Source organism: Pyrus communis, chromosome 13, assembly GCF_041283825.1.
Source record: "Pyrus communis isolate YQ-2024b chromosome 13, ASM4128382v1, whole genome shotgun sequence".
Classification (NCBI taxonomy): Eukaryota; Viridiplantae; Streptophyta; class Magnoliopsida; order Rosales; family Rosaceae; genus Pyrus; species Pyrus communis.
Window position 1 is genome coordinate 25780597 of NC_142577.1, and position 26904 is coordinate 25807500.

The following is a 26904-nucleotide window of genomic DNA, read 5'->3' on the forward strand; positions in this document are numbered from 1 at the left end:
TTGTTTGAAACTTAAAATTAAATGGGCTAAATATTTAGGTCTTTCTAATTTATTTATTGAAGGGGATTCTCATGTTTTGATTCGGTTGTTGCGTCGCTCCTTTGGCGTCTTTGTTCTTTGGTGCAGGATATTACAAGTATTTTTACTGATCTTCGGGTTACTCGCCTCGGGGATTTTATTTTCGTGAAGCAAACTTGGTAGATGATGAACTTGCAACGTTTGCGTATCACAACAATGACCTCGAAATTTCCAGTGAATGTGCCTTTTATGCTGTCGTGAGATTTAATGTCCATAGCTGATAGTTATCCCTCTGGGATCTCTTTGCAAGTTTGTTTTTGTCTTTGAAGAAAAAGGGTTCATATGCGCAGAAATGAAATGAATACCAACGTAAACTTTTTTATTTCGGTAATAAGATCATCATACAACATCATCACGTTATCATTTACCCATTAGCACGTAAAAACTACATTAACTTGGCTTAGGTTTTTGATAGAACGTAATTGGTTCAAGGATTTAATGAAGACGCGAAACTTGCCACAAAAGAAAAGAAAAGAAAAGGAAAGAGGAGAGCGAGAGTGCGAGCAATCTGAACGATAACTTATGCAGCAGCGGTGATGCACTGAATTGCCTGTTTGCAAATACCTGTCATTGTTGCTTCGGGTCCATAGACCTGCAAGGGAACACAGAAACAGAAGAATAAATGTCAGACAAGTTCTTCGGAAATGAATTTTAGTGGGAGCTCTGCATGTCTGCCTAATCAGTGGAGATTTGAAAAATATTTGGTACCTCAATAGGGAGGCCGACTTCCTCTGCAAGTGCCCGCATTTTTGCAAGCCCCCTCTGGTAGTTGGGGCCTCCTCTCCTGACATAAAGATGCATCTGTGCGGCTTTAAGCTTAGATTCCTGGAGTAATCAAATATGGCATTGTCAATTTTTGCACTTCGAAAGGATAAGAACAGAACAACATTATTCGCCCAAAAAATAAAGGATTTAGACTAGAAGATTAAGCTCACCTTCTCCTTCAAGGCACGAATAATTCCATTGAATGTTGCAGCAACATCGGTAAAGTTAGCAATACCTCCTCCAATTACAAGGGCTCTCTTACGGCCGTCAGGTTCAGAAGTTGCACACTGCACAAGGCATAAGATTAGTATTAAACAACAAAATGTGAGGTGCATATGATTGTGTGGCTTGACGTTTATGAAGAATAATTAAGCAGGGGAAAAATGAATTGTTCTTACATCAATCACAACTCTGGCATACTGCAACACCTCCTCTTCATTGGGTGCTCCACTGTATTCGGCATAGTTTCCAAGCTCATCAGCAAAGCCAAGATCTCCAACCTGGCCAAAGAAAATCATTTTGGTGAGCAATTAATGCCAACGAAACAAATGTCAAAAAGCTACAACGCTCAAATCCAGTTAAATTTCTAAATCTTATGTACACACACCGTGTCTGCGTAGATGACACTTGCACCTCCTCCAGCGACCATAGTCCAAATTCGCCCCTTTGGGTTCAGAACTGTGAATTTCAAAGATGCACTTGTCTGCAAGAAAATCACAAATAAACTTAATAAATCAACAATTGCAGGGCTACTAAAATGGATGTTATCCAATGAGATGTGATAAAACGTTACCAATATGAAATTACAAATGAGAGACATTAAGGACGAGGTCTCCAATTTAAAGAATAAATACAGGCAGACCAGTTGACTGGGAAAGGAGGACCCTTATTCCTCAAAGGTCAGAAAGCTTTGAACTTTATAATACAATCCTAGCGACATGCATTTAGAATTTTAGATCAACCATAACAGCAGGAATCCTCTTTCGGGCTACATAGTGAAAATGGAAGACAAACTAGGAATCAGCTGACTTCTTGGTAGTGCCAAGAAGACGCAACTTCCTTTCCTAGATAGAAACAAAGGATTCGGAACATCTAGACACATCGTATTTACTGATTATTAACAGAAAGTATAAATACATTACTCATATAAAATTCGAGGGCTTCTGTGCGTACCTTTTCATCTAGCCCGTGAATAAATTTCTCTGTAGGACTCATAACTCTTCCAAAAGGCATTGGGAATTCAATACTGCCCCACCTGAAACATAAAAATAATGTAAGTTGGTATTGAAAGTGGTTTGCTAAAACATTAGTAAATAGCTTGGCATATACATAACAAAACTGAGAAGGTAAAACAACTGAAGTGAATGAAATGTACTTCTTGAAGTTCTTGAAAGCAGCAGTGTCATCCAGCTCGCCTCTCATATCCAAAGGATATGGCTTTCCATCAACCAATGCGAAAGGATTCATCTCCAGAAAAGTGAAGTCCAAATCTGGAACATAATGATAATTAGCAAAATTGTTCTTACTTCTAACAACTCTAGTACGAAATGGAACGGTCAAAAGTTTTTAACACACCTTGAAATAGAGCAAATACGGCTTTGATAAAGTCCTCGAGTTCTGCTTTGATCTATATTCAGGAATAATAATTGTCAATGATTTTCAATTAAATTAAAATGAACATGAACTCAACAGAGAGATAGCATATGATTGACACATTAAGCAAAATCGAGTACATTATTTGTTTCTTCCTGGTCAGAAGTAAACCATACAGAAATGATACCGAAATACCATATCAATAAAAGGACTTACCTCCAAGGGTAGGGTTGCAACAAGTGGAGCAGACACTTCTGATGAAAAAGCAACTCCAGTAGGGACAAATATGGTCTTGACCTGCACAAAGTATACTTCTTTTAAACATATGGAGCGTTAAGGTGGACGAATAGAGCTGATAGCAGATGCACTTCTAGGAATTTTTATCTTTTTGTTGAAAATAACAAAGAATAGCATTTGAATAAGAACTTGGTAACAAATTCACATCCAAAAATACCTTATCCCAGTTCTCCTCAATGTCAATTCCTCCACATTCGGAGAAGCTTATGCTGTTTCCAAGTCGGTCTGAGACAATATTAAGGTAAAACTCTTCATTGTGGGGAATGAAGGGTTCGACAATGAATGTGGTTATTGGTCCCTTGCAGCCACCCATCTCAACCTGAAACGCCAAAAGAATGAAACATATAAGCGAAATTCTCGATTCTTACGAAGATAAAACACACATAAGGAACTTATGAATTGATGAAACAATGTGAAGATAAAATACCTCTTTGCCAAGGCGCTCCTTCACAAATTGGACAACTTGAGCAAAATCAAGATTCAAGGCAACCAAACCGCTCTTCCCACGCTTTCCGAACAACATGTCAGGCTTCACAACGAGTTTGGAAGATGAAAGCCACGATTCCTTCTCCAGCAGCTCATTGACATCGGTTGTTTCGGTAATCTGAAAAAAACACAATTTAATTACAATTTCCAACATAATTTGTATTCAGAAACATCATATTCACTTCTTAATCGGCATCATACAAACAGATTTGTTAAATCTTAAACAACTCAGTTAAGAAAACCAAAACCCAAATGGGATAAAATTTGATCTAAAGCAAAACCCTTTTAATGATTAAGTCTATTAAGCTCGGCTTAGATCTATAATAAAAACATGATTATCCATAACTAGCATTTAAACAACAGCTTAACCACATAATTTCATTTGATTTATTTCCTAATATCCCAATGACAACGAATAATCTTTCAAATTTTTCGATATGGAGCGCCAAATTCTGAAACTTGAAGATCTAAAAGCTCAACACAGAGTAAATCCAAATCGAAGAAACAATAAAAATTAAGAACTCACAAAAACAAAAAAAAACTCACTTGGGCAGATTTAAGAGGCAAATCGCGGCCGGCGAGCCTCTTGAAGTGCTCCTTCAACAATCTCTTGGAGTCGTACTCTCTGATCTTCTTGCGTGCCATTTCTCAACCTGTTTTTTTTCGCGCACGGATCAGAATCAATTCAATCAAAGATCTCAACTTTTTTTGAATTTGATCAAATGGGGATTTGGGTTTTCAGAAATGCTGGAGGAAAAAAAAAAAAAAAACTTACCGTTGAAAAATGCGTGTTAGTTCCGATGAGAGAGAGGGAGAGGGAGGTGGAGGTAGGTAGAGGTAGATGCAGAGCAAACTCACAACTGAAGTCCACCAGCCAATGGAGGAGTGTATTTATAGCTTCCCAAAATTATAAACGCAAATCTAATTTTCTGTTAATTTAGTGGTTAATTTTTAATTTGATATTTTTCAAGGGTTGGTTGGTGTGGGATTATATTTAATTTTTAGCGGCAACTTAACAGACACATGCGGGCACCTACCGATTTGGACCGGGGAGTCTTCAAGCACAGCCTGTTTTTGTAATTTTGTACTGGATAATGATTCACTGCTTCGCGGAATACGGTTGGTTTCTGTTTTTGCGGGTGGATCACCGTTGATTGTTTGTAGTTTCCTAACATCAGTGTCAAATGCCCCTAGCTCTGGTCCAAAAATGGGAACTTAAATGTGCAGACTTTTATCGTTTTTCTATAGTGTGTGATGGTTGAAATTTTTTTTAATGATTTAAATAAAGAGTACAATCGTCAACCATCATATTATGTGGTTTATAAAAAATAATCTAAAAATTTAGGCTTTCTGTACCCTGTATATATATGTGTGTGTGTGTGTGTGTTGAAAATTGTGCACAATCAAGCCCTCAAAATTTATCCGAAAACAGGAAAATCTGAAAGGGCTCGTTTACTTTAATATTGATTTAGAGAAACAGTATTATCATCAACCGTCACATACTGTAATTTACAAAGTATTTAGAAGATCATGGTACACACAATCGGCCCTCAAAATTTATGTGAAAAATAGGAAAATAGGAAAATCTGAAGGGCGTCTTCAAATTCGGTTCGAAAATTTGGTCTCCATATCATACTTATTAAAATATCGTATGAAAATTTGTGTTGTATGTATGTATATTGTTTAATTTTTTAATAATTGTTACCAACCCCAATCAAAGCTTTTGGCCTTAGTCAACACCATACAGCAGCTCTCCCTAGTTGACTCAGTAAGTGCCGCTACAAGTTGCTAATTTAATTAGTCACTATTGTGTGTTCTTTCTTCCCATTAGGCATTAGCCACAACAAACAAATATTTTTGTATATTGCGGATTGAGGTTTGGGAGGATAACCGTATTTTAACGTTAATTATTATTATGTTAATACGAATTTGTCTACTCGCACATTGTATTTTCATAGCTTGAGCCGCTCATTGTAGCTCAAATACAAAATTTAAATCGTAAAATTTGCTTTGGAAATGAGTCATGGATTCATGAATTTTAGTTTATATTCAATAGTGGATCAGATAATAAAAATGGTCAAGTTATTTGATATATATCAAGATTAGTGGCGATATGTTTTGTGTGCAACGTGAGAAGTTTATCATTCATATATATATATATATAAAGAGAGAATGCAAAAATAGTGAAGTTTTTATAGTTCGTAAATTGTCCTTATCTAATTGGGAATTTCCAAAAAAAGAAAAGAAAAAAAAAAAACCAATTGCCACGTGTGGTAAGAGGCTAATTTTTATAAAGTCGTTTTCGTGTTGGTGTGCACATTTGAATAATGAATCCCATTATTTTATCATATTCATGGGTGGACAGTGGACGCTGCTGAATAATTGACTTGGTGCATTCATCTTAAATGTTCTTTAAGTTGTCCAAATCAAGCTGCAATTGCATCACATATTTCAGTTTTGGCTTTTCACTCTTCCTTATTATTATGTAGTTAGTTTCAAGGGAAACTTATTAGCAATAAATTTGACGGGTTAGATGAACATCTAGTGCAAAATTTACTTTGGGATTGTTTGACGTTAGATACCTTGCTTTCATTGAATTGAAATCCTCTTCGAATCTCTGTATTCGGAGTCAAAGAACGCAGAGATCTAGACTACTCATTTTAAATCTTACAACATCCATTAGCTCATATCATATCATTGACTCACCTCATACAAACTAAAGGTTTATATTTCTCTTTCTCACTTAAACAGTCTGAATCTTTATGTCTGCTGGCTTTAGACTTTAAGATCTGAAGAGGATGTCCATTCTCTATCATTTGAGTTAATAGAAAGTCAATCCTATACTCTCTTGACATATCCGATCCTTTTATATTAGATTCTACACATTCCTTCTTTTTTGTTTTCGCGGCCAAATATTTACTTCTGTTATCAAAAAGAAAAGGCACGAGGCGGGAGTCACAATTGGCAGCTGTTATTAAGTGTAAATAAATAGGTATCCTGTTTGATTAATTAACTCGGATGTTGTTAATTAGGACTCCAATATTTGCAGGCTTTTGTTGAAATTCTTGAAAAGAGAAGTTCTCTGCCAACTATTCGGAATTTTAGACTAATTAAAAGTACCCCCTTGTTGCTTTTCGAGCATTTTTCCTTGCATTTCAGATCTTGAGTTCAAAAAAGTATCCGCAGGCTCTGTTTAAGTTCAAATATTCGTTCACCAAGTGAAGTTTGTTCACCCTTGCACTAGTTATTGAGACACTCACCGATTGGATAAAACTACCTTGTCTCACGACGGTCTGAACTCGCTTCAACAGAAGGGTATCTGTTACCCGAAACCAACACATATGGGTAGATAGAGAATACCTAGGAGCATGAGACAACTCTCTCTTGGGAGCTCGGTAAAATAGCCCCGTAACTTCGGAAGAAGGGGTGCCCCCTCACACGTTATTTATTTTAGACCTTAAATCTCAATGTGACTGGGTCCAGAAGCCAGATCAGAAGAGAATACATCTTCCAGTTGTACCTCTATTGAATGTATTTGGGCTGTTCTTCTGGCCTTGAATATTTGTGCACTAAATGCTAATAGGCCCTTGGGCTTTGGACCACAAGAGGATGGCTGGGAAACCCAATGCTTAAGATATCAGATAAAATTCAGAAGAAAACCAGAAACCATATGACAATCGTTTACTTACCGTTGATGTGGTTATATTTTCATACAATTTTATCACTTTTTTTTTATTGAATTTTGTCCATTTGAACAAGTTATATGTACTAAATTATATTGCTTTGATCTTTAGGCATTCGATATCGGGACTACATGAGTCGGGACTACATGATGAAAAGAAAGAATAAAACGAAGACTTGGACGTCTAAAGTAAAATTTAGTGCATATAACTCGTTCAAATGTACAAAAATTAAAGAAAATATATGATCAAAATGTATGAAAATATGAACACATTAGGACAGGTATATTGTAATTAATATCATACTCATGAATATAATATAAATGTCCTGAGATACAGTACGATGGATTGTCCTGGTGGTTAGAATCTTCTTCTTCAATCCACTGCGTCCTGAGCTCAAACCCTTCTCTAAAACATTTTCCATACTTCAAATTTTAGTTTTATAATAAAATGAGATCCATCGAACCAGATCCAGATCATAAAATATTTATTGATAGGTGTTAACTAGTGTGGATGGCTGCCTGCCTCGGGTGGAGAAAGAATGATCATGTGCAGCTCATTGTTATTCTTTTTCCACATGACAGGCAGAAATATGGTTCCGTTCTTGTGCTGCTGCCACGATGGTGGTGGTGGCGGTGGTGCCTTTGTCAATCTGCCACGCGAACCCTGAGTGCTCAAGTGCTCTACCCAATTATTAAAGCAAAAACACCATTGGTGGTATGGCGACGGGCGACAGAGAATCGGATGTATTAGATTCTCACCACTACCCTATAAATTATGCATTGCATATGCCACTTTGTTTTTGTATAAAGCACTTATGCGCACAATCACATTTTAGAGACTGCTTTTCTAAAAAGCGCTTCTATAATTCAAATGCATTTTTAACTTTTTCTGTCGACTATAATGTAAAACACATTGGATAGCAGAAACGCTTTTATTTACTCTAAAAAATACGTAAAACAAAAGCCTATAACTCATTTTATAAAGACAACTAGGGCCTCTACATACAAATTTTGATTTCAAAGAACAAAATCACACATTATCAACAGTGCATCACATAATTTTTTCTTAATTTCTTCCCTTCTTTGAAGTTGCTTCATAATTTAGGACAAGTACACTTGGAAGCTAGCAGTTTTCATTGACTCACATACAGGGCAAACATTGACAAAACCATCACAGTCCTTGCATAAACACAGGTGCCTACAAGGCATCAACAAGATCGACACCTCCTTCGCTTTGCATGCTCTACACGCTCTCGAACCCGTTTGCTCCTTCAACCCTAGGTAATTCTTCGGCACAGATTTCGCTGGTCCAACTGGGATAGTCAGGTAGTTATTTGGATCGATGTAGGAGGCAGCATCGTCAACTTCGCTGTCTCCAAATCCTTCCTTCCCTTGGTCAGCACCCTGCGAAATTGCATGCTGGAGGTTGCTCTTCAGGGCATTAACAACCGCCTCATTGTACTTTGCTCTGTAGTGCCAATTTTGCGCTTCGACAGCCACCTGTTTTATTCTATCAACCAATTCTTGATTCTTACGGTTCACGTTCTCAATTTCCAAGTCTTTCTCGCGCATCTTTTTGCTGACGCCTTTCTCTATGGCAGCAAGGAAAGAAGCCATTTGTCTCTGCTTCATGTCCCTTACCCCCTTTGCCAAGTGTTCCTCCTGTTTGATGAGCATCCAACATTAGATTTACATGAGCAACTAAATATAGTACGATGCTCACACACACAGAAAAAGAGAAACGCACAATGACCTGTTCAAAAATTTTAAGCTGTTGGACTAGAATGTTCAACATTCAAACAGGATCTATACTTCTGAGTATGAATCATTGATCAAAGTTACAGCGAGAATGGATGATTTGTTATACCGTAAATAACAGACATCTTTAAGACAACATCTGTACGAAGTTGGAATGGAATTTCAAATTGTATGAGAAAAGAGATAACTATAAAGTTGCAAATTGTCATCTAAAAATCAAAAGTTAAACCGATTTTACTCCGAAAGACAACACATATCAAACCATATGCAGGAATATGAGAAATATGGAAATTTGTGCTTGAAGATCACAAGTACCTGAATTTTGATGTATTGATCAAACTCTTCCTTCTGTCGATCCAGCTCAGTCCTAATATTGTCACCTAGGGATAGGATCATTGAAGGTGCTGCTGTCATACTTCCACTCGCAGAAGTAACTGATGAGTTGCGCTCATCGTCATCATATGATAGCCTTAACCCCGTTGATACAGCATTTGGGTTTGGAATGCTAGCTGAACGATCGGCTTCATCTGGACAGACATTATAGTTCAAAGAAATCTGAAGCTTCTTCTGTCTTGAGACATCTTCCATTTCCCTGTTTCGTTTATTGGGCCGAAGCATGGGAGTGATATGCTCAGTGCCAAAATAATTTACAGGATCAACGTTACATCCAGCTTGTACTGCAACATCAGTTGAAATTCCATCTTAGAGACAATTCCAGAAAGGAAAAAGTTGATGCTGAATAAAGATTGAGTTGCAAGGTAGGAACTACATATCAACATGTAGAGATGATTAAAATCAATTAATCTAAATTAATTATGAAGTTCTAACCGGAACAAAGAATGTAGACACAACAACTTACCATTTCCAAACAGCTGAAGTTGACTTGAAGCATTTGTCGGATATGGGAATCGATTTTCATCCACGAAAACAGGAAGCATGGGGTTACTATTGTTGCCTCCCAACATTGTATAAGACAAAGTAAATACCTCAAATGTTTTCTTTAGGCGAAGATTGGTAACTTAAACAGCAAGAATCAACCTGGAAAAGGGAAAATTTAAATCTTGAATTAGAACAAGTGGGGTAATGGCCAAGACCAAGCGCTTTTGAAGGATCTCCAGCAACCGCCAGTGTACATAAAAAATAATCAAATTGTTTCCACGAGTTCAAGAAATAATCATCTAAAAGGCATGTAATGCTCAACCTTACTATAGATGGGTTTTTATATAATTAAGTAGATTGAGAGACCAAGTTACACAGAGACACGTCATTAGAGCAAGTGCATCGTGAAAATGGGTTTCTCCACAAAAATTAGGGTATTCTCTTCATAATAGTAACATATTAAAATGCTTTATCATAAGCGGTTACAGAATAGTATAAGAGGTGAAAACAATATTACAGTATATGCTTGAAAACACGAAGCAAGGAAATAGTTAAACAAAGTTGGAAACCCACATTTAAATTTTACTTCATTAAATTGAATACATCGCTTCTCCAGTGGGTCTACAACTTCAAGTAAAACTCCAAATGTGGGAACACTACAGACAGGATTAACTCTAGGGATGAGGGTATCCGTTATACATAAACTGCTGGCTTTAAATGAAAATTGATTTTGAATTAACATAGACCGTAGATGCAAGTAAAAAAAGAAAATGACAACCCTCATTCATCTCACATCTAAAGTTATTAAGTCTACCTTAATACGCCGTCCTGTTGACCCTGCATTGGCTCAAGCTATTATGAGTTTGATGGTGTTAAACTAGGTATCGAGTTCAATCTACAGCTAAAATGGAAAGGAGCTAGGGCTCTTCACTTCGTTTACTACATAAAAACTCGAGAGAATGCATGTCAATGCACGTTATTTAATATATGCAGAAGCATTTGCAACATAAATTTCTACATCAGTTGCATCTACAAATCCAAAAACATTGAAGATCAAAACAAAATGCTGAATGCATCACAATGCAGAAGTCTCAATATTTTAATGCAGCTGTAAATCTAAACTCTGTAACTTCAAATCATGATTGATATACTGCAGGAAAAAATGAAGTCAATATTGTCATCTCCTGTCAGTAGCGTTGGAAACAAGGAAAACTTAACATTACTCAAGACCTGACCCGAATGGAAAAAACAAAAGCAGCCAATAAAAGTAATCGCACTTCCTATAAATCGATAACATCTACCAACACAAATGCAATCATAGATAGACAACATACACACATGCGATAAACTCAGAGCATATCGATGATTCCAGAAACGAAAGACACAAAACAAAGCTCGGTAGATAAATCAATAAACTGAATGTGCGACAAAAGAGATGAGATTTGATATACCAGAGGGTGCTGTAATATTCAACAGAGAAAAAAAATTGGAAAACTCCTATCTAAGTTAAGAGGTTAGGAAAATCCTGAAAATATGGAAAGTCAATAAGATACCAATCTAAACAAGGAAAAAAATGCAATCTTTTAGATCGTTTACAAAAAGAATTCAATGCCAATCTAATCTCCTACTGAAAAGATTATTCCTTTCCAACAAAACATTACCTAACATCCACAAAAAATCAATAACCCAACAAAAGAAAGTGCAGCAGCATCACAGATAGAGCAAGTTACCTCAATATCCAAATCCTCTTTGATTCAGTCTCAAGCAAAATCGGTGCTTGCCCAGATCCTGCAATCACATGCCAACTCCAATCAGACCCAGAAAACCACCCAAAAAAAAAATTTATTAAAAAAAAAAAAAAAACCATCACAAAAGTTTTTAACAGGAAAAAGGAAAAATAAGATGAATACCGCAAGAATGCACTGCTTTTTCGATAACCGATCGTTTGGAATCTTCTGGGAGATGATGCTTAAGCTTCCCAGAAGGAGTGAAACGCAGAACCCAGAAAGAAAAAGGATCAAGAAGTGAAATTTGGAAGAGTAAAAGGGAGAGGAAGATCTGAAAGATCGAAACCGGATAAATTAAAGAGTGGAGTTACTGTGGTTTGGAAGAAGATGGAGGATCAAAATATTATGAAGAAATGGAAGGAGGATGGATGAGAGTGGGAGAGAGTGCCCAAAACCCAAAATTTATTCAATCCAAATCACACGCATTACACACATGCATACATATCTCGGTGCTTGTGGTTACGCAAACGGATTGCCGTTCTCTCTCTGTCTCTCTCCTTTTATTTTTGCAGTTTTCATTTACTTTCAAATTGTAATTAGAAAGTGCTATTAAACAACTGAAAGTACGGTTGGTGATATTAGTTTTGGGTTTTAAAATCACTTCATATCTTTTATGCATGAATCATTTAAAATGTTTTTCCATTATTTCTTGAATTTTTACTGAGAATTGCTTTAAAAAATATTTTACCAAAAATGATTTTAGTCTTTTAAAAGCAATTTTAAACAAGCTCCTATGTTTCAGTTATAATTGTCTCTCTTATCTATATGATTGTGTCAGTATCAAAAAGTTCAACATCTATTGACATCGTGCACAATTTATATTCTACCACCTAAAAATTTATATTTATTTCGATTAATGACTTATATTCTACTATCTAAAAATCATAAATTAAATTGATTGGCGAGAATGGTTGATCTCGTCAATTTGTTCACTCATATGTTTATGACTTTTATCTCATTTCAGAGTAATAAACATATATAGAGAAAGTTAATCTCTTTCATATATAGTTGTGGATAAGAATTAAAAATAAAATGAGAAAATCTAATATTTATTTTTATTTTTGTGTTTTTATCTTGAAGAAGTTTTTTATTTTTTATATTGAGAAAGTTCTCGAAGAAGTTCATATATCTCTTAACTCCAAATGCAACCGTTTGAAGAAAGTTATTCAGTTGTGCAGTTCCCCGCACTAACTCACTTTACTGCCCTTTGGTTTTTTTTTTTTTTTTTTCATCACGAATTACTACCTTATTTATTTATAGTTCCTTATTTACTTAAACTTAATTACCACTAGCAATTGACACGTGTGCAACAACCGGAGCCAAATTATAATTTCTTATTTTTTGTATTTTTCTTGAGAAAAGTCATAGAGATGCATGATGCATCTATTCATGCAAACAAACACAAATTAAAATTAAAAACACAAATAATTGATGACAAACATGCTACCGAGGCGCAGTGCGATAGTTGACGTGAAGATAAGAAGTTCTTTGATGAGGAGAGAATTTTTTAGTGTGCGTTCTCGACACAGTAAAAAATTTCTCTTTGATGAGAAGAAGTGAGAAAATTATCTCTCATGGTAATTTTAGATTTTTTTTAATTGTTTTAATGATTATTCACAATTATTAATATGATTATTTGACATGAATATCCACAATTATTAAACCTTGTTATTAAAGTGAAGTTATGAACATAAGGGTAGAGTTGTCTTTTTATGTGTTTTTATTTACCAACTTTTACTGGTTGGCCGTTGATTCCAAGTCATAAATATAATTAAAAAACCTACCAAATCATATAGGAAGTAACGATGGGTTCGATAGTAACGGACCAAAAAGGTCGTTTTCGAGACGAAGGTGCAAGGCTTGGTTGGTAACAAAGACAAGGCCATTTACGAAGGTGCGAGGCTTAGTTGGTAGCAAAGACAACGGCATTTGGTAAAAACAACACACCATTTCCATCGGGACGTCCAACAAAATTATTAAACGAGTTGAATTATTAGGGTGTATTTTTACTTACTATTCTCAAGTGATGATAATGTTCGACACTCACAAACTGTGATAATACTCTCCACTCTACGTATTGCCACTAAATAAGTTTAAGTTTGAATTTTGTGACTATCTACTACACAAATATCATATCAAAATCATTTACTTGTAATAAATGAGATGATAAACATCGAAAAAAATATTCTCAAATTATTATGCTGGGGTATGGACGACATGTCGTGTGGTATGGGGTAGAATTAGTACGAGAGCGGAGGAGGGGAGGGGGCCATCGGTCAGAGACTAATTGAAATTATTAAAAGCGGGAATTTTGTTTTTGGGGGGGGGGGGGGGGGGGGGCGCGGGGGTGGGTGGGTGGGTGTGTTGAGGAAGCTGGCTACCTCATGGCTGACTGAATCGGATGGGTCCCACCGGAGAGCGGCCCCCACGCACCCGTTTTGTCGTTGGAGGGTAAATTTGGCGGGTGAGCGGACAGACGAGGAGCCATCATCAGCATCAAGGCCCATCATTCACGGATTAGAGGGTAGAGACCTAACGGACCAACAACACCAAAATATATTAATTAAAAAAAAAAAAATCAGAACCTTCGAGACCCAAATATTTTCAGAAAATAATTTGCACAAAGAACTAAGAAGAAGAAATTTTATACGAAGAGGCGGATTCGAACTTAGAGAGATTTTTCAATGTGATCGTTATATGAGGTGGTATATCACGTGTCGTTATATAAATGGTAGAATATGTATGTTAAAAAATTAATAACTTAAAAGATGAATTTCTCATCATTTGCATAAAAACACGTGGTATACCATCCGTATTCCCGTCACAATTAAAAATTTATCTCGAACTTGAAGTGTATTCGAGAAACACATCTGCTCGAGCTAATTTGATGACGCCGCGTTTGCAAGGGTTGAGTGGCGTTGAAGTTTTGGTTTTTGGTTGCCATCCGATGACACCTTTGCAAGTTTATAAAGACCAGTCTAATGCAATTTCTTAATTATATGGGTACCAATTATATATTGGCCATATAACCAAATCCGAACCAAATCATATAATCAAACACGAAAATAAAACCAAGTCGGTTGTCCCATTACAATTATGATACAAAACCAACCCCATAGTTGAATTTGAATTTCTGTGCATTGAACATTTGAACATGCATTTTTTAAAGAATAAACCAAAAACTTGGTGTACATCATAATCAAGAGACGAGTATTTTTGAAATTATGAAAAAAAAAAAAAAAAAAAGTTAATGAGGTAAAAACATCGTCTGCTCTTTCAGAGGAAACAAAGTTCTGGAACAATAGACTTCTTCCATTTTCTTGTTTTGGTAAAGATTGTTTTCGGTACTTTAAAATGAAAAAAAATAAAATATAGATCACGTGACTCTTGGTAAATAGGTTGAACACTTATCAATTATACAAATTAATGATATTATATATATATATATATATATATATATATATATATAAAATAGTGGTATTTTTATCTGAAAAAAGAAACACAAAAGAAAGGAATCATTTTTTTAGATCATATATTTTGGACCACATGATTATGCGGTTGATGATTGAGTTTTTTTAATTAAATTATTAAAAAAATTCAATCATCAACCGTCAAATGTTGTTTAAAAATGGTCTCACTAGCATTTTCCCAAAAAAAAAAAAAAAAAAAAAAATCCTCCAAAAATATAGTTATATGTCAATGTAATCATGGCCAATGGTCAAGTGGGAATGCAGTAGAATTCTAAATCAGGTTTGTTCTCAGGTCTTGGGTTCGAGGCACGAATGTTATATTCAGGCTCGGGCCCCCACCATATCCCTTGACTCTACTGTAGCACGATATTGTCCACTTTGGATCCCGACCACGCCATCATGATTTTGTTTTTGGGAACTCACATAAGAACTTCCTAGTGGGTCACCCATTCTAGGATTGCTTTCGCGCGAACTCGCTTAACTTTGGAGTTCTGATGAACTCCGAAGCCAGTGAACTCCCAAAAAGCCTCGTACTAGATATATATGAGAATATACATATAAGGCTTACAGAATCCACTCCCCTGGACGATGTGGGATGTTACAATCCACCTAGGCCCGACGGCCTCGTCAGCACACTTTCGGGCAGGAATTGGTTCTGATTCCAAATAGCGGACAATATCATGCTACGGTGGAGTCGAGCCCATGATGTGGTGGGGGCCCAGGCCACGCCCTCACGGTTTTGTTTCTAAGAACTCACAATAGAACTTCTCAATGGGTCACCCATCTTGGGATTGCTCTCACGCGAACTCGTTTAACTTTGGAGTTCCGATGAACTCTGAAGCCAGTGAGCTCCCAAAAGGCCTCGTGCTAGGTAGAAATGAGAATATACATATAAGGCTTACATGATCCACTACCATAGATGATGTGGGATATTACACGAAACTGCCAAAAATATGCGTGATTCTCAGGTTGAAAGTTTTGAGAGAACGTGTATCATTTGACTGTGGATAAGGGTGAGCTGAAATGTCTTTAACCTTTCCAGGCCCCATAAAATGGCTGCTATAGAAAGGACAAAAAAAAAAATGAATTGCATAATTAAAAGGAATACTGAAAACATAAACACATGCCTAATTGTATTCACAATGAGGTTATTGTGTAACGATATTTATTTAGAATATTTATTTACACTAAGCGTGTGGGGAATACATATATTACAAACTCGATCATTACGAAATTCGAACTTAAGACTTCTCATTTACAAGTAAAGAAAAATATCACTATATTGTAGTACTAAGTGACAATAAAATACATTATTTTTTAAGATAAGTGATAATAATATTACTGATTAGGACGCTTTCTTTGAGGATTGGTCCACTGGATTGGTCGAGGTCAAGCTCCTATCCTATTCCTATGTCTGGCCATTGTTTTTTATTTGAAGATTGTATTGACTCCAAAACAATTACAATGCTAAAGCAGTTTTTGAATTGAATTAAAAGAGACATAAAAATAAAGAGTAAGCATTTCTAATTTCACCATTTAGTACCTAACTTAGTGACAATATTCTGCTCCTAATCTAGAAAGTATGTATATTATTAAACAACAAGATGAGATGGTCGGCAGACCCAAAGCACATAGAAAAGTGGCTTGCTTTGTTGTTGCTTGGATCAAAAGTAAAAAATAATTTGGCAGCAAGCAATCGGCAGGCATGCATGCAATCTCTGAAATCTTCTCCTTTCTCTCTTTCCTTGTTGTTTGAATAACGTGAAGAAGCATCGTTAGCAGTACAAAGAAACTGTCCGCACATCTGTACAAATCATAGTGCGTGTCGCCAAAAATTCAAAATTTAAAAGCCGTGTGAGTGTCAGAGTGTGGATGGATCGAGCTGCCACCCTGCCTCACATATATGCCTTTCAACAACACGTCATTGCACTGAAAGGAGCCTTCGGCCTGCATTTCCCATTGCGCATTTTCTGAGGTTTTTTTTTTTTTTTTTTTGGGCTGTTTGATTTTTCTTCGAAAACAGAATAATAATAGAGGGTTCGGTGGGTTTCATTCATCATCTGATCTGATCTGATTACTCCCCACACTCCACATCACACTCGGACTTTGCATAAAATAATATCGTTTTTGTATAAAAATATTGTCGAGAGATATCTACGATGAGGTTTTGTATCAAAAGGTAGATTTGTGGAAGAACTAAGGCTCCATTTACTAATTCGTAATCAGATTGATGAGAAATTGAAATGAGATAGAATCAGAATCAGATTTATGTTGAAATTGGTTACTTAAATTGTCTGGAATCAGAATAGAAATGACATTGATCTAATAAAATCGTTTACTAATTCACATGAATCGGAATGAAAACCAATGTAATTACTAAAATACCCTATTTTAACTAATCTATTCTATATGCTAATTACTTTTAATTATTATTTTTTAGTACAGAGAATACTTTTTGGCTACTTTTTTTTAAGTAAACTTTCATATTTTCATTTTTTTAATATTTTGTTGAGACCTCTACTACTCCATGAGATGGATTGTCTGTCCTCCCATTTCCATACTATCCCTATGCCTTCCTATGATATGTAGTCATGGTTAAGTCATGTCAACATTTTATATTTCTATTACTATTTGTTTTATTATTTATATAAAAAATTAATATAAAATGTTGACGTAGCTTAACCGTGATCACACAAACAAGAAGGTATGGGGAGAGTATGAAAATGGGAGGGCAGACAATCCACCTCCCCCTATCTCTCTATCTTTCCCATATTTTCATTTTCTATCGTGACCCAATCCCTCTTCCCCACCCTTTAACCGTAGCCGCCTTTCCTGTAACCACTAGCCACCTCCCATGTCACCACCAGTTGGCTCCCCTTGCTCTCTCTCTCTCTCTCTCTCTCTCTCTCTCTCTCTCTCTCTCTCTCCACCTATTCTTGATTTTGTAAGTGTTTAATCCGGTTCGCAACGGGATCAAGTCGGTGGATGAATTGAATTGATTTTGGTCGTCACCATCAAAACTGAAATCCAAAATCTCCTATCTTCTTCCCTTTTGATTTTGGTCATGAAACATGCACAATCCCACAAGCCATGAAAATATGTATAATCTTTCTTGGCATAGAGAAGTAGAGATAGAGATAGAAGGAGAGAAGTGTAGTTTGGGGTAGAAAAGTTTATTCTGGATTGAGGCTTTATCCCGAAGTTGAATTACAACCCATTGTTCGGTAATCCAATTCCGGAAAAATCAGTAACCTGATTCCCATTTTAAGTGGGTCCCACGGATGCTTTCATTCCCCCCAAGTGTTGGTAAACGCAAGAATTGGTTGGATTGTGTGCAACTCCCATTCCCCTGATTGTATTCCCCTTACGTAAATACGCCATAAAAGAATTATGTATTTTTGACGTGATTCTTTCTCCTCTCTTTTTTCCTGTTGATCTGAGCGTGATTTGGGGTATGTATTTTAATGAGTTTCTTTCTTGTAAATGTAAGGAAAGCAGGGGAAGTAATACATGCATATATATATATATGGATCATCCCATCATATATATGAATTTATGAACCAATTAAAAGTCTTATCAATTTATTATTGAGAATCATGTTTTAGTGTAAATGCATGTATGAAAACATATCATCTGCAACGTTATGGTAAGAATTCAATTGACTAAAACTTTTGAGGATGTGAAGAATTTGGAAGTTTACCAAACCTTGCATGAGCTTACGAGGAGTTAGGATATTATTTATATTGCCAATTGACTTACGATGAAATCTTAACTTCCTTCAAAGCTCGTGAAGAAATCAACTGACAATGCCTGAGTTTGGTACATGTTTTCTTTACGTTGGGTCTGGAGTCTGGTCACTCTTGATCCTTATTACCATACTTGGAGGTTTGGAAGGTTAAAGAGCACGGTTTGAACTGCTCTTAATCACACAGGACAGTTCTTACAATATGGAAGTGAATTTCTCCCACTCATTCTCTGTTATTGTCCTTAGAAGGGACGAAGGTGTCACCGGGTCAGAAGGAATTGACACCTGCAACCAAGTATCGTGTGTATTGTGCACTCCTTTAATTATCACGTATTTTTGTCTACATGATATGTATTTTCTTTAAAGTGAATTACACTTCTTACGCTTAGTTTGAAAACAAAATTCGTGAATTGAAAAACTTGTCGTTCTCTTAACCTTATAAATTATGACTTGTCATAGCACTTTAGAATGGTCATCTTAAGCTTCTCTCTCGCTTCCTCTTTTATTTTTCTTCACTAGAAAATGTTTAAAGGCTACTTAAAAGTGCAAATAACAAATTTCAAAGTTATCAATTATTTTCCGATATGAATACAGACATCACTGTTCAAAAAACCGGCTTAGGAGTTAGGTAAAGGTCGGGCGCCCCCGATTAGAACCTAGGCGCCTAAGAAATCCATGAAACCTCTAGGTGGAAATTAGGCGGTCTGGTGGCTCTAGTCCGTCCTAGGCAGTCCAATTCTTTTTTACTTTTTATTTTTTGGTTAAGGGTTTGGAGATAATTTCTTGTAAAATAATTCTTGACTTTCTTTGTTGTAAAATAGCTCTGAATATATATTTCATTTTATGTATTCAATCAATTGTAGTACTTATAATTTATATATCCTTTCATTTTGCATTTATGTTTCCAAATACAATTATGTACACACACACATAAGTATAATTGTATAAGTAGTCACGTATTTATATATTTTTATTGTTGTACAATCAATTTGATTAAGATTTAAAAAAAAAAAAAAAACTGCTTAGGCCACTCAGTACTACGGTTTGGTGGTATTCATCTTCACTTGGAAGTGAGAGGTCTTAGGTTCGAATCTCATAGATGGCGAATTCGATACCAAATTAGGTTTCTCATTGTATGGTTAGCCAAACTCCCCTTCTCTTAGTATAAAAATATTGATGTACTAAAAAAAAAAAAAAAACTGCTTAGGCCTTAGACCCTAAGCCCTTATTCAACGCCGACTAGAACCTAGAGCTTTTTAGAACTTTGAACGAAATGATAAGCAAATAATAACATTTAATAGATTTGATTTTTAAAACTTGAACAAATCCTCCAAAATATAAGTAATCAGTAATGCATTGTGTTCTTATCCTTTTTCTTTTGGAATGGTTGGCTGATTAAAGTTGAACTAGAAGGAACCTCTCCTGACTTTAGGGGAATAAGTTCCATTTGTTTGCAACTAACAAGGCCATCAGGTGGTTGCACTACCTTTTTCTTCAATCAACGTGGTTATATACAAAGGCAACAGTTGTCAATAGAATAAATAATAATTTACTCGATGATGGTGGCAATGGCATGGTGTGTAAGATAATCAATTAAATAATGATAATTAATCAGGTGGATTAGTCACTTGATTAAGCCATGAAGATGGCAATGGCATGGTGTGTAAGATATTCATCATAGTATCTATTCTTTCATTGACATGTTTTTATTGTGGTGTGGGGAGAATGAGGCTGGGACCAAAGCATTGAGGCACATAAGCTTCACACCAATCTAGAATAATATTGACCCAAACCCATGAAGAACAAACTCACCCATTAAAAAAAATTAAAAATAAGGAGATTTTCATACTTTTATATAGTCCCATCCATCCCATTTTCAGAGTGAAGGATAACCCTTTTATCTTATTTTGATGAATTTGATTATTAAAGGTGTGAATTTTAGAACAATTGAGATCATGCGCCACAATAACAAAAATAAAAACACAACCATTTTCTCACAATGACAATGTATAGTTTGACAAGGGTTGGACGAAGTTCATGGTTTATAGGCAAGCAAATTAGATTCCCATTAAAATAAAATAAGGGATTGGACTGCAAACAGTATATTTATATGCTTAGTCTAAAAAAGTAATGAACATACAAAATAGAGAATCTATTTGGATCCAAAGTTATGAGTTCATTTTTCTCCTTTTAATATCATTTGTATCACAATAGAGATTTATATTATATATCATATAACATCTATATTAATTCATGTATCACACGATACTGCATCAAGAGGTCTAATATATACATAACACAATAAACACATTACACAATATTTACTCATGGCAACTTGCAAGTAGAATGTACGACCGGAAAATAGGTAGCAAGTTAATGGGTGGGATTGGTCCTAGATAGCTAACTAGGGCCTATATGCTGGTTGGTTCAAGTCATCAATCATCAAGTGAAGTGGCTAGAGCCTTAGCCACGCATTTGTCATCTCATCATAAACGCAAATATATGTCTTCTCTTATCTTTTTGAGTCTTTGCAGATGAGGTGAATCTATCGTTTGGATTTCTAGTGCTATTTTGGCCCTTCGCTTGGATATCTGTGGATAACAACATTTCCCTAGTATTTTAGGTCGTCTTTTGTTATATATAACCCCTCTAAATAGTATTTTTTTTTAATATTTGTTTTCTTTCTACATCTCTCTCTCTCTCTCTCTCTCTCTCTCTCTTCTATTCTGTTCTTCTTTTAGCTGTTCATGCCTTTTGTTTTTGTCCAAACCCTAGACTCATCGAGACTCAGGAGAAATGTATCACAGTCATCACTTTGGTCCATGTCTTCATTGCCACCCTCAAAGCTACATTAGAATGGTACTCTCTCTCTCTCTCTCTCTCTCTCTCTCTCTCTCTCTCTCTCTCTCTCTCTCTGTGTCCGAGCACACACACATCGATCGCACTATATGCATGGCAATAGTTTCTAGTCTTATTTTGCATGGAAATTGTAATACTGATACCGATACATATAAAAAACAGGTTCAACATCTTATTGAGAGATGCTTGCTACTTCACATGAATCGTGACCAATGCATAAAGGTACTAGCAGAGCATGCACGCATTAGGCCACTCGTCACGCTTACAGGTCTGTCTCTCGAGATTTTCTCAATTTTCAAGTGTAATAATACGTATATATGTGTGTGTGTGGCTAGTTAGTTGGTTTAATCGTGTATGTGTGAGTGCTGAAAGCATATATATATATATGGTTGCAGTATGGAGAGAGCTACAAAAGGAGAATAGGCACTTCTTCCAAGCATACTTCCACTCTATTTCTCCCAGACCTTTAATGGGTAAGAACCCAGCTCATCTCTACTTTTCTTATTTTTTCAGAATTATTTGCATTCAATACGCTCATAAATTACTCCACAAAATTAGATATATGTATATCTAACCCCAACCACACCAACACACACACACACACACACACACACACGCATCATTGTAACTGTGTGACATTCAATCGGGAAGATTTATTCATATATGTATGTATATGTGTATGTATACATACTCATACAGCAATGGGGCCTAAGAATAATTAATAAGATTTTTAAAATTATAGCAAACTTAATTATATGAGGTTGCTGCATTTTCTATTTTTCAGGCAGTTGTATTCAAAGGGGGCCAAGATTTGGAAGAAGGAAACAGCACTGGAAGTGAAAGTGGTTTTTCTGATATATGTGTGAGGAAGTTAAACTAATTAATTACAACTCAAAACTAGCCAGCTATCATTTTGAATATCCTAGTTTGTAATTATATGAAAATAACGTTCGATGATTTGGGAAAATGGATAAAATCCCAGTCAAGTATAAAATATTTTTGCTACTGATCATGACTCTGTGTGCCACAAATATAGGTTTTATCTAGTTTCCCACAAGGGCTGGGGCACTTTTTGAATGGTTTAAGTTGCGACTTTGCCTTAAAGATAGATTTTACTATGATTCATCCGCATCTATTTCCGTTGCCTGAATTTGTAGTCATTCAAACCAAGCATAGAGTTTATTGGAGGTAGGTAAATCAAGGAGACTCCCTTGGCCGAGAGAACCATGTATGAAAATTTCATCTGTTTCATGTGAACATGATCAAACTTCCATATGTATATGTATATACATATACACACATCACGTATCCATGCATCATTCACAATAATTATTGAAAAACATGGGCAAGATAATTAAACAAACGATGTATGACAAACTACTCAAACACATCCTAGTTTTGAAATGTGTCATTAATTGTCTCTTATAATAACAGTCCCAGCTAGCCTGTAACCAAGTCTCTGGCACATCTTATTGAGGAAATGTAGCTGTCACAACCATATGGAATTTGCATGCAGTCCATAACCATAGAGAAATTTGATTTACTTGGAAACTGAATTGAACTAGAAAACATTGAGTTTGTTTAACTGAACCAAATCAAATATATTAACTCTATCACAATCAGCAAGCTCATCTGAAAGCAAATCGATCGCGTACTACTTCTTTCTGCTGTCAGTGAAGACTTTTGTTCAACATCTGAAACGAAAACCACATTCCCTAGAGAATCTACTCTTAAAATAGCAAATGACTGTAACCCTAAATCGTGGGCCTGAAAATCAAACAGCTTTCTTGTTATAGAAGTTTAGGTCAAGTCTTCATTCACTCGAAGGGTGTCCTTGCCCATATGGAATGCCTTGGGGCCTTTCTCTCGCGGAAACCTTTGCCATGTTCGACTGCCTGAAATTTTCACAACAGAAAGTTATGCATAAATACATGAGTGGCATAAATTAATTATTATACACACACACAAGGATTGTGACAAGCTTTGGGATATTCAATATTACTATTAGCCTTCCTGCAGCCCCCGGACCTGGATAATTGCCATATATTCTGATCATTAGCAAGATTAATTATATTAGAAATGATTACATTAAAAGTTTAGTCAGGGTTTAGTAACCTATAAACAAAATTCAATTAGGGTTTACATGCTTGTGATCAATATTTTAATCACGCATGCTGCATAACTAAGATCTGTAAACAATAGTCAATTAGGGTTTACTTAATTGATTACCCTTTTGGCTTTCATGTTTTGTTAGGTAGAGTTGAAATTAATCTGATGATCAAAGTTGGGAACTTAGGGTCTTTGGTTTACCTCAGGCATATCAGATTTCCATGCCACATTTTCCTCTCTCAGCTCGCTGCAGGTGCAACTCTCTCCATCTGGACCATCTTCTTTGTACTGAATTGGAGGGAACTGTGCCCACTGCACATAATCAAACATGCAAAATCACAAAGTTAAATAGTACTATAATTCAATTTCATTACTGATCATCTTGGCTATAAAAGACCTTACATTTTTTGCAGCTGTACTGAAAGCTTCCTTATGAGTCATGCTTGGATTCTCAGCCTTAAGCCTCCTGATTTCTTCCCTGTTTAACAGATGAAAGTAGTATAAAAATTTTAAAACTCCCCATTGAATCTCAATCACATCTTATGCATGTAAAGTGAATAATCTTACTTGATAAATCGGTTGTAAGCCGATGGTGCTCGTTGTCTCTTCTCCGGCGCTACATACAGATTGATAATAGTAATTAAGATAAGGTTGATGCATTGCACCAAATCATGTATGGATTATAAACATAAACCAAATTATGTATGGATTATAAACATACGTTTGTTAACAATGGGATTCATGGAGATTATATCCTCATCTTCATTGTCAGAATTGGAAATCACCATTGATGGGCTGCGCATGTCCAAAGAGTTTTGCTTCTCCACCATTTCCTCCAAGCAAAGTTCTTCTTTTTGCTACAAAGAGATTAAAATTTCACAGAGACACTATCATTTTGATTAGGACCTAAAAACCCTATGAAATATAAAGATCCAGATGAGATTTATATATAAAAAAATTACTCATACATATATTGGTTTATATGTACCTCATCTTGGGTAAGTGAAGCTAAGAGATGAAGGGGAACAAAGGAGGCCTTCATCATGTTCACTGATAGGAGGCAACTGCAGTGACCACATCGGACCGTGACGGCCAACATTGACAAGCTGCTGCATGGGACGCTCACCTACGTTTTTACATAAAACCAATCTGTCAAACTTGCCAAAATAATAGAAAAGAGTAAGAAACAGATCAGAACCCAAGAATTAATTCAGTCATGCTAGCTTTATCAAAATTTTCTCAATCTACTAGTAAAAAAGTTAGGGCAAATATTGAGTAACCAGTAGTATGGTAGTGCAGAAGCCACATTGGACATAGCAAATCTGGTCTGGAAGATCGAAGAGATGATTCAGTGTTGACATGTTTGTGTGTTTTCTAGAGAGAGAGAGAGAGAGAGAGAGAGAGAGAAGTAAGTGTCTGGTTATAAAACGGGAGGATTTATATAGAAGCAGGAGGACAATCATCATAAATAAAAAAATCATTATGAATTACTAAATCACTAACTTTCGTTGATTATTATTACTTAGTCATGGTCAATATGCATAAGTACTTCTATGTGATTTGATCCACGTTGTTTGAGGAAAAAGACGTGTGCTAGGTTTCACTGCTATATCAACGTGAAGTGGGGATGGTGAGTAAATAAATGTTGAAGCACTTCAGATTGTTTGAAGTCTAGGGTTCTTTATCACTCCATACCCAAATTACAGGCACACCCCTAAACCCTAAAATGGTGAAAATGGCAACACCTTTGCAGCCATATCTATTTCTGATGTAAAACTTCAATCGAACGGCAGGTGAGTAGAGTGATTAGCTAGCTAGGATTAGAGAAGCTCCTTTAGTTTCATGCGTTATTTTCTCCATAAATTGACTCTCTTTTCTCCCACGTGAAAGTGAAAGTGAAGGTGCAGCAAGTTTTGCCATAAGTAATAAAGTGGATGTTTCTAGAAGCATGCATGGAGAAGGAAAAGTGGCATCTTAGAATTTGTCTTTTCCTGAAAGAAGAGCAAGGTCCAATTGATATAGGAAGGTCTCTCGACTCTCTCCTTTGCTTTTTGTGCTGCCCAGTTTTGGTTCATAAATGACCTATATCTACTGTACCAGTTACCGTTTTAACTAATTGACATTGATCCACTATGTGGTAATTAACTCTCCCCCATGTGGTTGTAAGTGAGAGTTCAAGATCAAAGGTCCCCACATCCCCACAGATTGAAAATTGAAAACTCAAATGTGCATATATATTTGCTGTCACGCAAAAATGAGTGCCAGTCAGGTCATTGTTAATTCCTCATTGTCAATATTTTTCCTAACCCCAGGGACAGTCAGTACTAACATTTACAGTAAGAATTTTGAATTCCTCTTGAACTAATTAGGAGTTTTAGTTTTAGTTTTGGTATGAAGCAGAGGTAACTAAGTTGTGATTGTTTGCAAGGAATCAAGAAACATCGAGATCTAATTCCATATCTCTTACAAATATTCATGTTTTGGTTGTCCCTAGCGTGAAGTCTTTCATGTCTAATCTCTATTTTTGTTTTTCATTACTTGTTGGTTAGAGCCTAATCATCTATAGTTTTGTTAAGAAATGGGTTTCTAGCTATCATTATGTGTGCATTGTGTAGGAAGAGAGCATTTTAAAATTCATGTATTTTTTCCTTCTGGGCCAAAAATCTTTAAGCCTCTATCATTTGCATGCATAAAAAAGTTGTTGATCCATGTTTAATGCATATCATTTGTGCAAAGAGACTCGTATTTTGTTGTATTTTTTGGTTCTTAGTAGCATAGAAGTGTTAGGATCAGTCGCGCACATGTGAATGAGTTGATTGTAGCTAATTCTGTTTTATAACTCTCAAAAAGAAAAAAAGAAAAAAAGAATCAGCCTACATGCACAAGTGCTACTAATTCCTACCTTTTCCCATTATCCGTAGAGCAGATATAATGATAAATAGGAAGAAACTTGTATTTGCCGTAGTTCATGAAATGGCTTTGCTTTTTACAATTACCGATGGGTACTTCCCTCCATACACAACATATTGGGCAGCAAGACTTATACAAAGCTGCAGTGAAGGTTTCATTCCCGAGAGCACCTACCCTAAAGAGGAAGATGAATTGGAAATTCGGAACCCTATCTCTGAAGTGGGTCATTCAGTAGTCAAAAGAAAGCTTGTTTTCACAGAAACCTTTGTCTTCTTCTTCTTCTTCTTGAAGGGCCCAATATTTTTTACAGTAAAGCCATGCAAGTACCTGTTTGATCAAGTACTGGCAACAAGTATAGTGACAACAGCCTGTTCTAAACATACCCAGAAAAGTCATTTTCTCATAAATTATCACATGACCTAGTTTACTCCAAGAGTGTGACTAGCTTTGGAACTCAGCGAGTAATTATGTTGAAGTAACAATTTT

The 26904-nt window shown here is 35.9% G+C and overlaps 4 protein-coding genes across 7 annotated transcripts; 1 reads left to right on the top strand and 3 right to left on the bottom strand.

Moving 5' to 3' along the window:
• Positions 1-371: 371 nt before the first annotated feature.
• On the bottom strand, positions 372-4180 carry LOC137736883 (ATP-citrate synthase alpha chain protein 1). Its single transcript, XM_068476191.2, has 13 exons — positions 3995-4180; positions 3766-3872; positions 3161-3337; positions 2891-3052; positions 2653-2733; positions 2419-2470; positions 2219-2333; positions 2017-2098; positions 1451-1546; positions 1242-1343; positions 1014-1130; positions 787-903; positions 372-670 (listed from the first exon to the last, which is right to left on the bottom strand). Exons 2-13 carry the CDS (start codon positions 3862-3864, stop codon positions 599-601), a joined length of 1272 nt encoding a protein of 423 aa, XP_068332292.1. The 5' UTR covers positions 3865-3872; positions 3995-4180; the 3' UTR covers positions 372-598.
• Positions 4181-7850: 3670 nt separating this feature from the next.
• Positions 7851-11890, bottom strand: LOC137737797 (putative BOI-related E3 ubiquitin-protein ligase 3). Of its 4 annotated transcripts, XM_088683328.1 has the most exons (6): positions 11449-11846; positions 11269-11326; positions 10353-10477; positions 9519-9697; positions 8975-9336; positions 7851-8563 (listed from the first exon to the last, which is right to left on the bottom strand). In XM_088683328.1, the coding sequence occupies exons 4-6, from the start codon at positions 9622-9624 to the stop codon at positions 8003-8005; spliced, it is 1029 nt and encodes a 342-aa protein (XP_088539454.1). In that variant the 5' UTR covers positions 9625-9697; positions 10353-10477; positions 11269-11326; positions 11449-11846; the 3' UTR covers positions 7851-8002. The 4 variants fall into 4 exon arrangements, with proteins under 4 accessions (XP_088539454.1, XP_068333453.2, XP_068333455.2 ...); XM_068477352.2 differs by lacking the exon at positions 10353-10477 and having other exon boundaries at positions 11449-11890; XM_068477354.2 differs by lacking the exon at positions 10353-10477 and having other exon boundaries at positions 8975-9424.
• Positions 11891-21208: 9318 nt separating this feature from the next.
• On the top strand, positions 21209-22411 carry LOC137736424 (uncharacterized). The gene is made up of 4 exons (XM_068475692.2): positions 21209-21399; positions 21562-21667; positions 21795-21872; positions 22184-22411. Exons 1-4 carry the CDS (start codon positions 21337-21339, stop codon positions 22237-22239), a joined length of 303 nt encoding a protein of 100 aa, XP_068331793.1. The 5' UTR covers positions 21209-21336; the 3' UTR covers positions 22240-22411.
• Positions 22412-22774: 363 nt separating this feature from the next.
• Positions 22775-24914, bottom strand: INO (Plant-specific transcription factor YABBY family protein). Its single transcript, XM_068478082.2, has 7 exons — positions 24789-24914; positions 24497-24634; positions 24230-24365; positions 24076-24124; positions 23911-23986; positions 23710-23820; positions 22775-23294 (listed from the first exon to the last, which is right to left on the bottom strand). Exons 1-7 carry the CDS (start codon positions 24867-24869, stop codon positions 23217-23219), a joined length of 669 nt encoding a protein of 222 aa, XP_068334183.2. The 5' UTR covers positions 24870-24914; the 3' UTR covers positions 22775-23216.
• Positions 24915-26904: the final 1990 nt, after the last annotated feature.

What these genes read in the sequence shown, in the direction of transcription:
- LOC137736883 (XM_068476191.2), bottom strand. Translation starts at nt 3,864, where the DNA reads ATGGCACGCAAGAAGATCAGAGAGTACGACTCCAAGAGATTGTTGAAG. An exon ending in TTGAGGAGAACTGGGATAAG is followed by an intron (nt 2,734 to 2,890) that starts GTATTTTTGGAT and finishes TACTTTGTGCAG; the next exon opens with GTCAAGACCATATTTGTCCC. An exon ending in GCTTTCAAGAACTTCAAGAA is followed by an intron (nt 2,099 to 2,218) that starts GTACATTTCATT and finishes TTTATGTTTCAG; the next exon opens with GTGGGGCAGTATTGAATTCC.
- LOC137737797 (XM_068477352.2), bottom strand. Translation starts at nt 9,624, where the DNA reads ATGTTGGGAGGCAACAATAGTAACCCCATGCTTCCTGTTTTCGTGGAT. An exon ending in ACTTCAGCTGTTTGGAAATG is followed by an intron (nt 9,337 to 9,518) that starts GTAAGTTGTTGT and finishes CTGATGTTGCAG; the next exon opens with TACAAGCTGGATGTAACGTT. An exon ending in ATCAATACATCAAAATTCAG is followed by an intron (nt 8,564 to 8,974) that starts GTACTTGTGATC and finishes CTCATCAAACAG; the next exon opens with GAGGAACACTTGGCAAAGGG.
- LOC137736424 (XM_068475692.2), top strand. Translation starts at nt 21,337, where the DNA reads ATGTATCACAGTCATCACTTTGGTCCATGTCTTCATTGCCACCCTCAA. An exon ending in GCCACTCGTCACGCTTACAG is followed by an intron (nt 21,668 to 21,794) that starts GTCTGTCTCTCG and finishes ATATGGTTGCAG; the next exon opens with TATGGAGAGAGCTACAAAAG. An exon ending in TTCTCCCAGACCTTTAATGG is followed by an intron (nt 21,873 to 22,183) that starts GTAAGAACCCAG and finishes TCTATTTTTCAG; the next exon opens with GCAGTTGTATTCAAAGGGGG.
- INO (XM_068478082.2), bottom strand. Translation starts at nt 24,869, where the DNA reads ATGTCAACACTGAATCATCTCTTCGATCTTCCAGACCAGATTTGCTAT. An exon ending in GCTTACAACCGATTTATCAA is followed by an intron (nt 23,987 to 24,075) that starts GTAAGATTATTC and finishes TCTGTTAAACAG; the next exon opens with GGAAGAAATCAGGAGGCTTA. An exon ending in TCAGTACAGCTGCAAAAAAT is followed by an intron (nt 23,821 to 23,910) that starts GTAAGGTCTTTT and finishes GATTATGTGCAG; the next exon opens with TGGGCACAGTTCCCTCCAAT.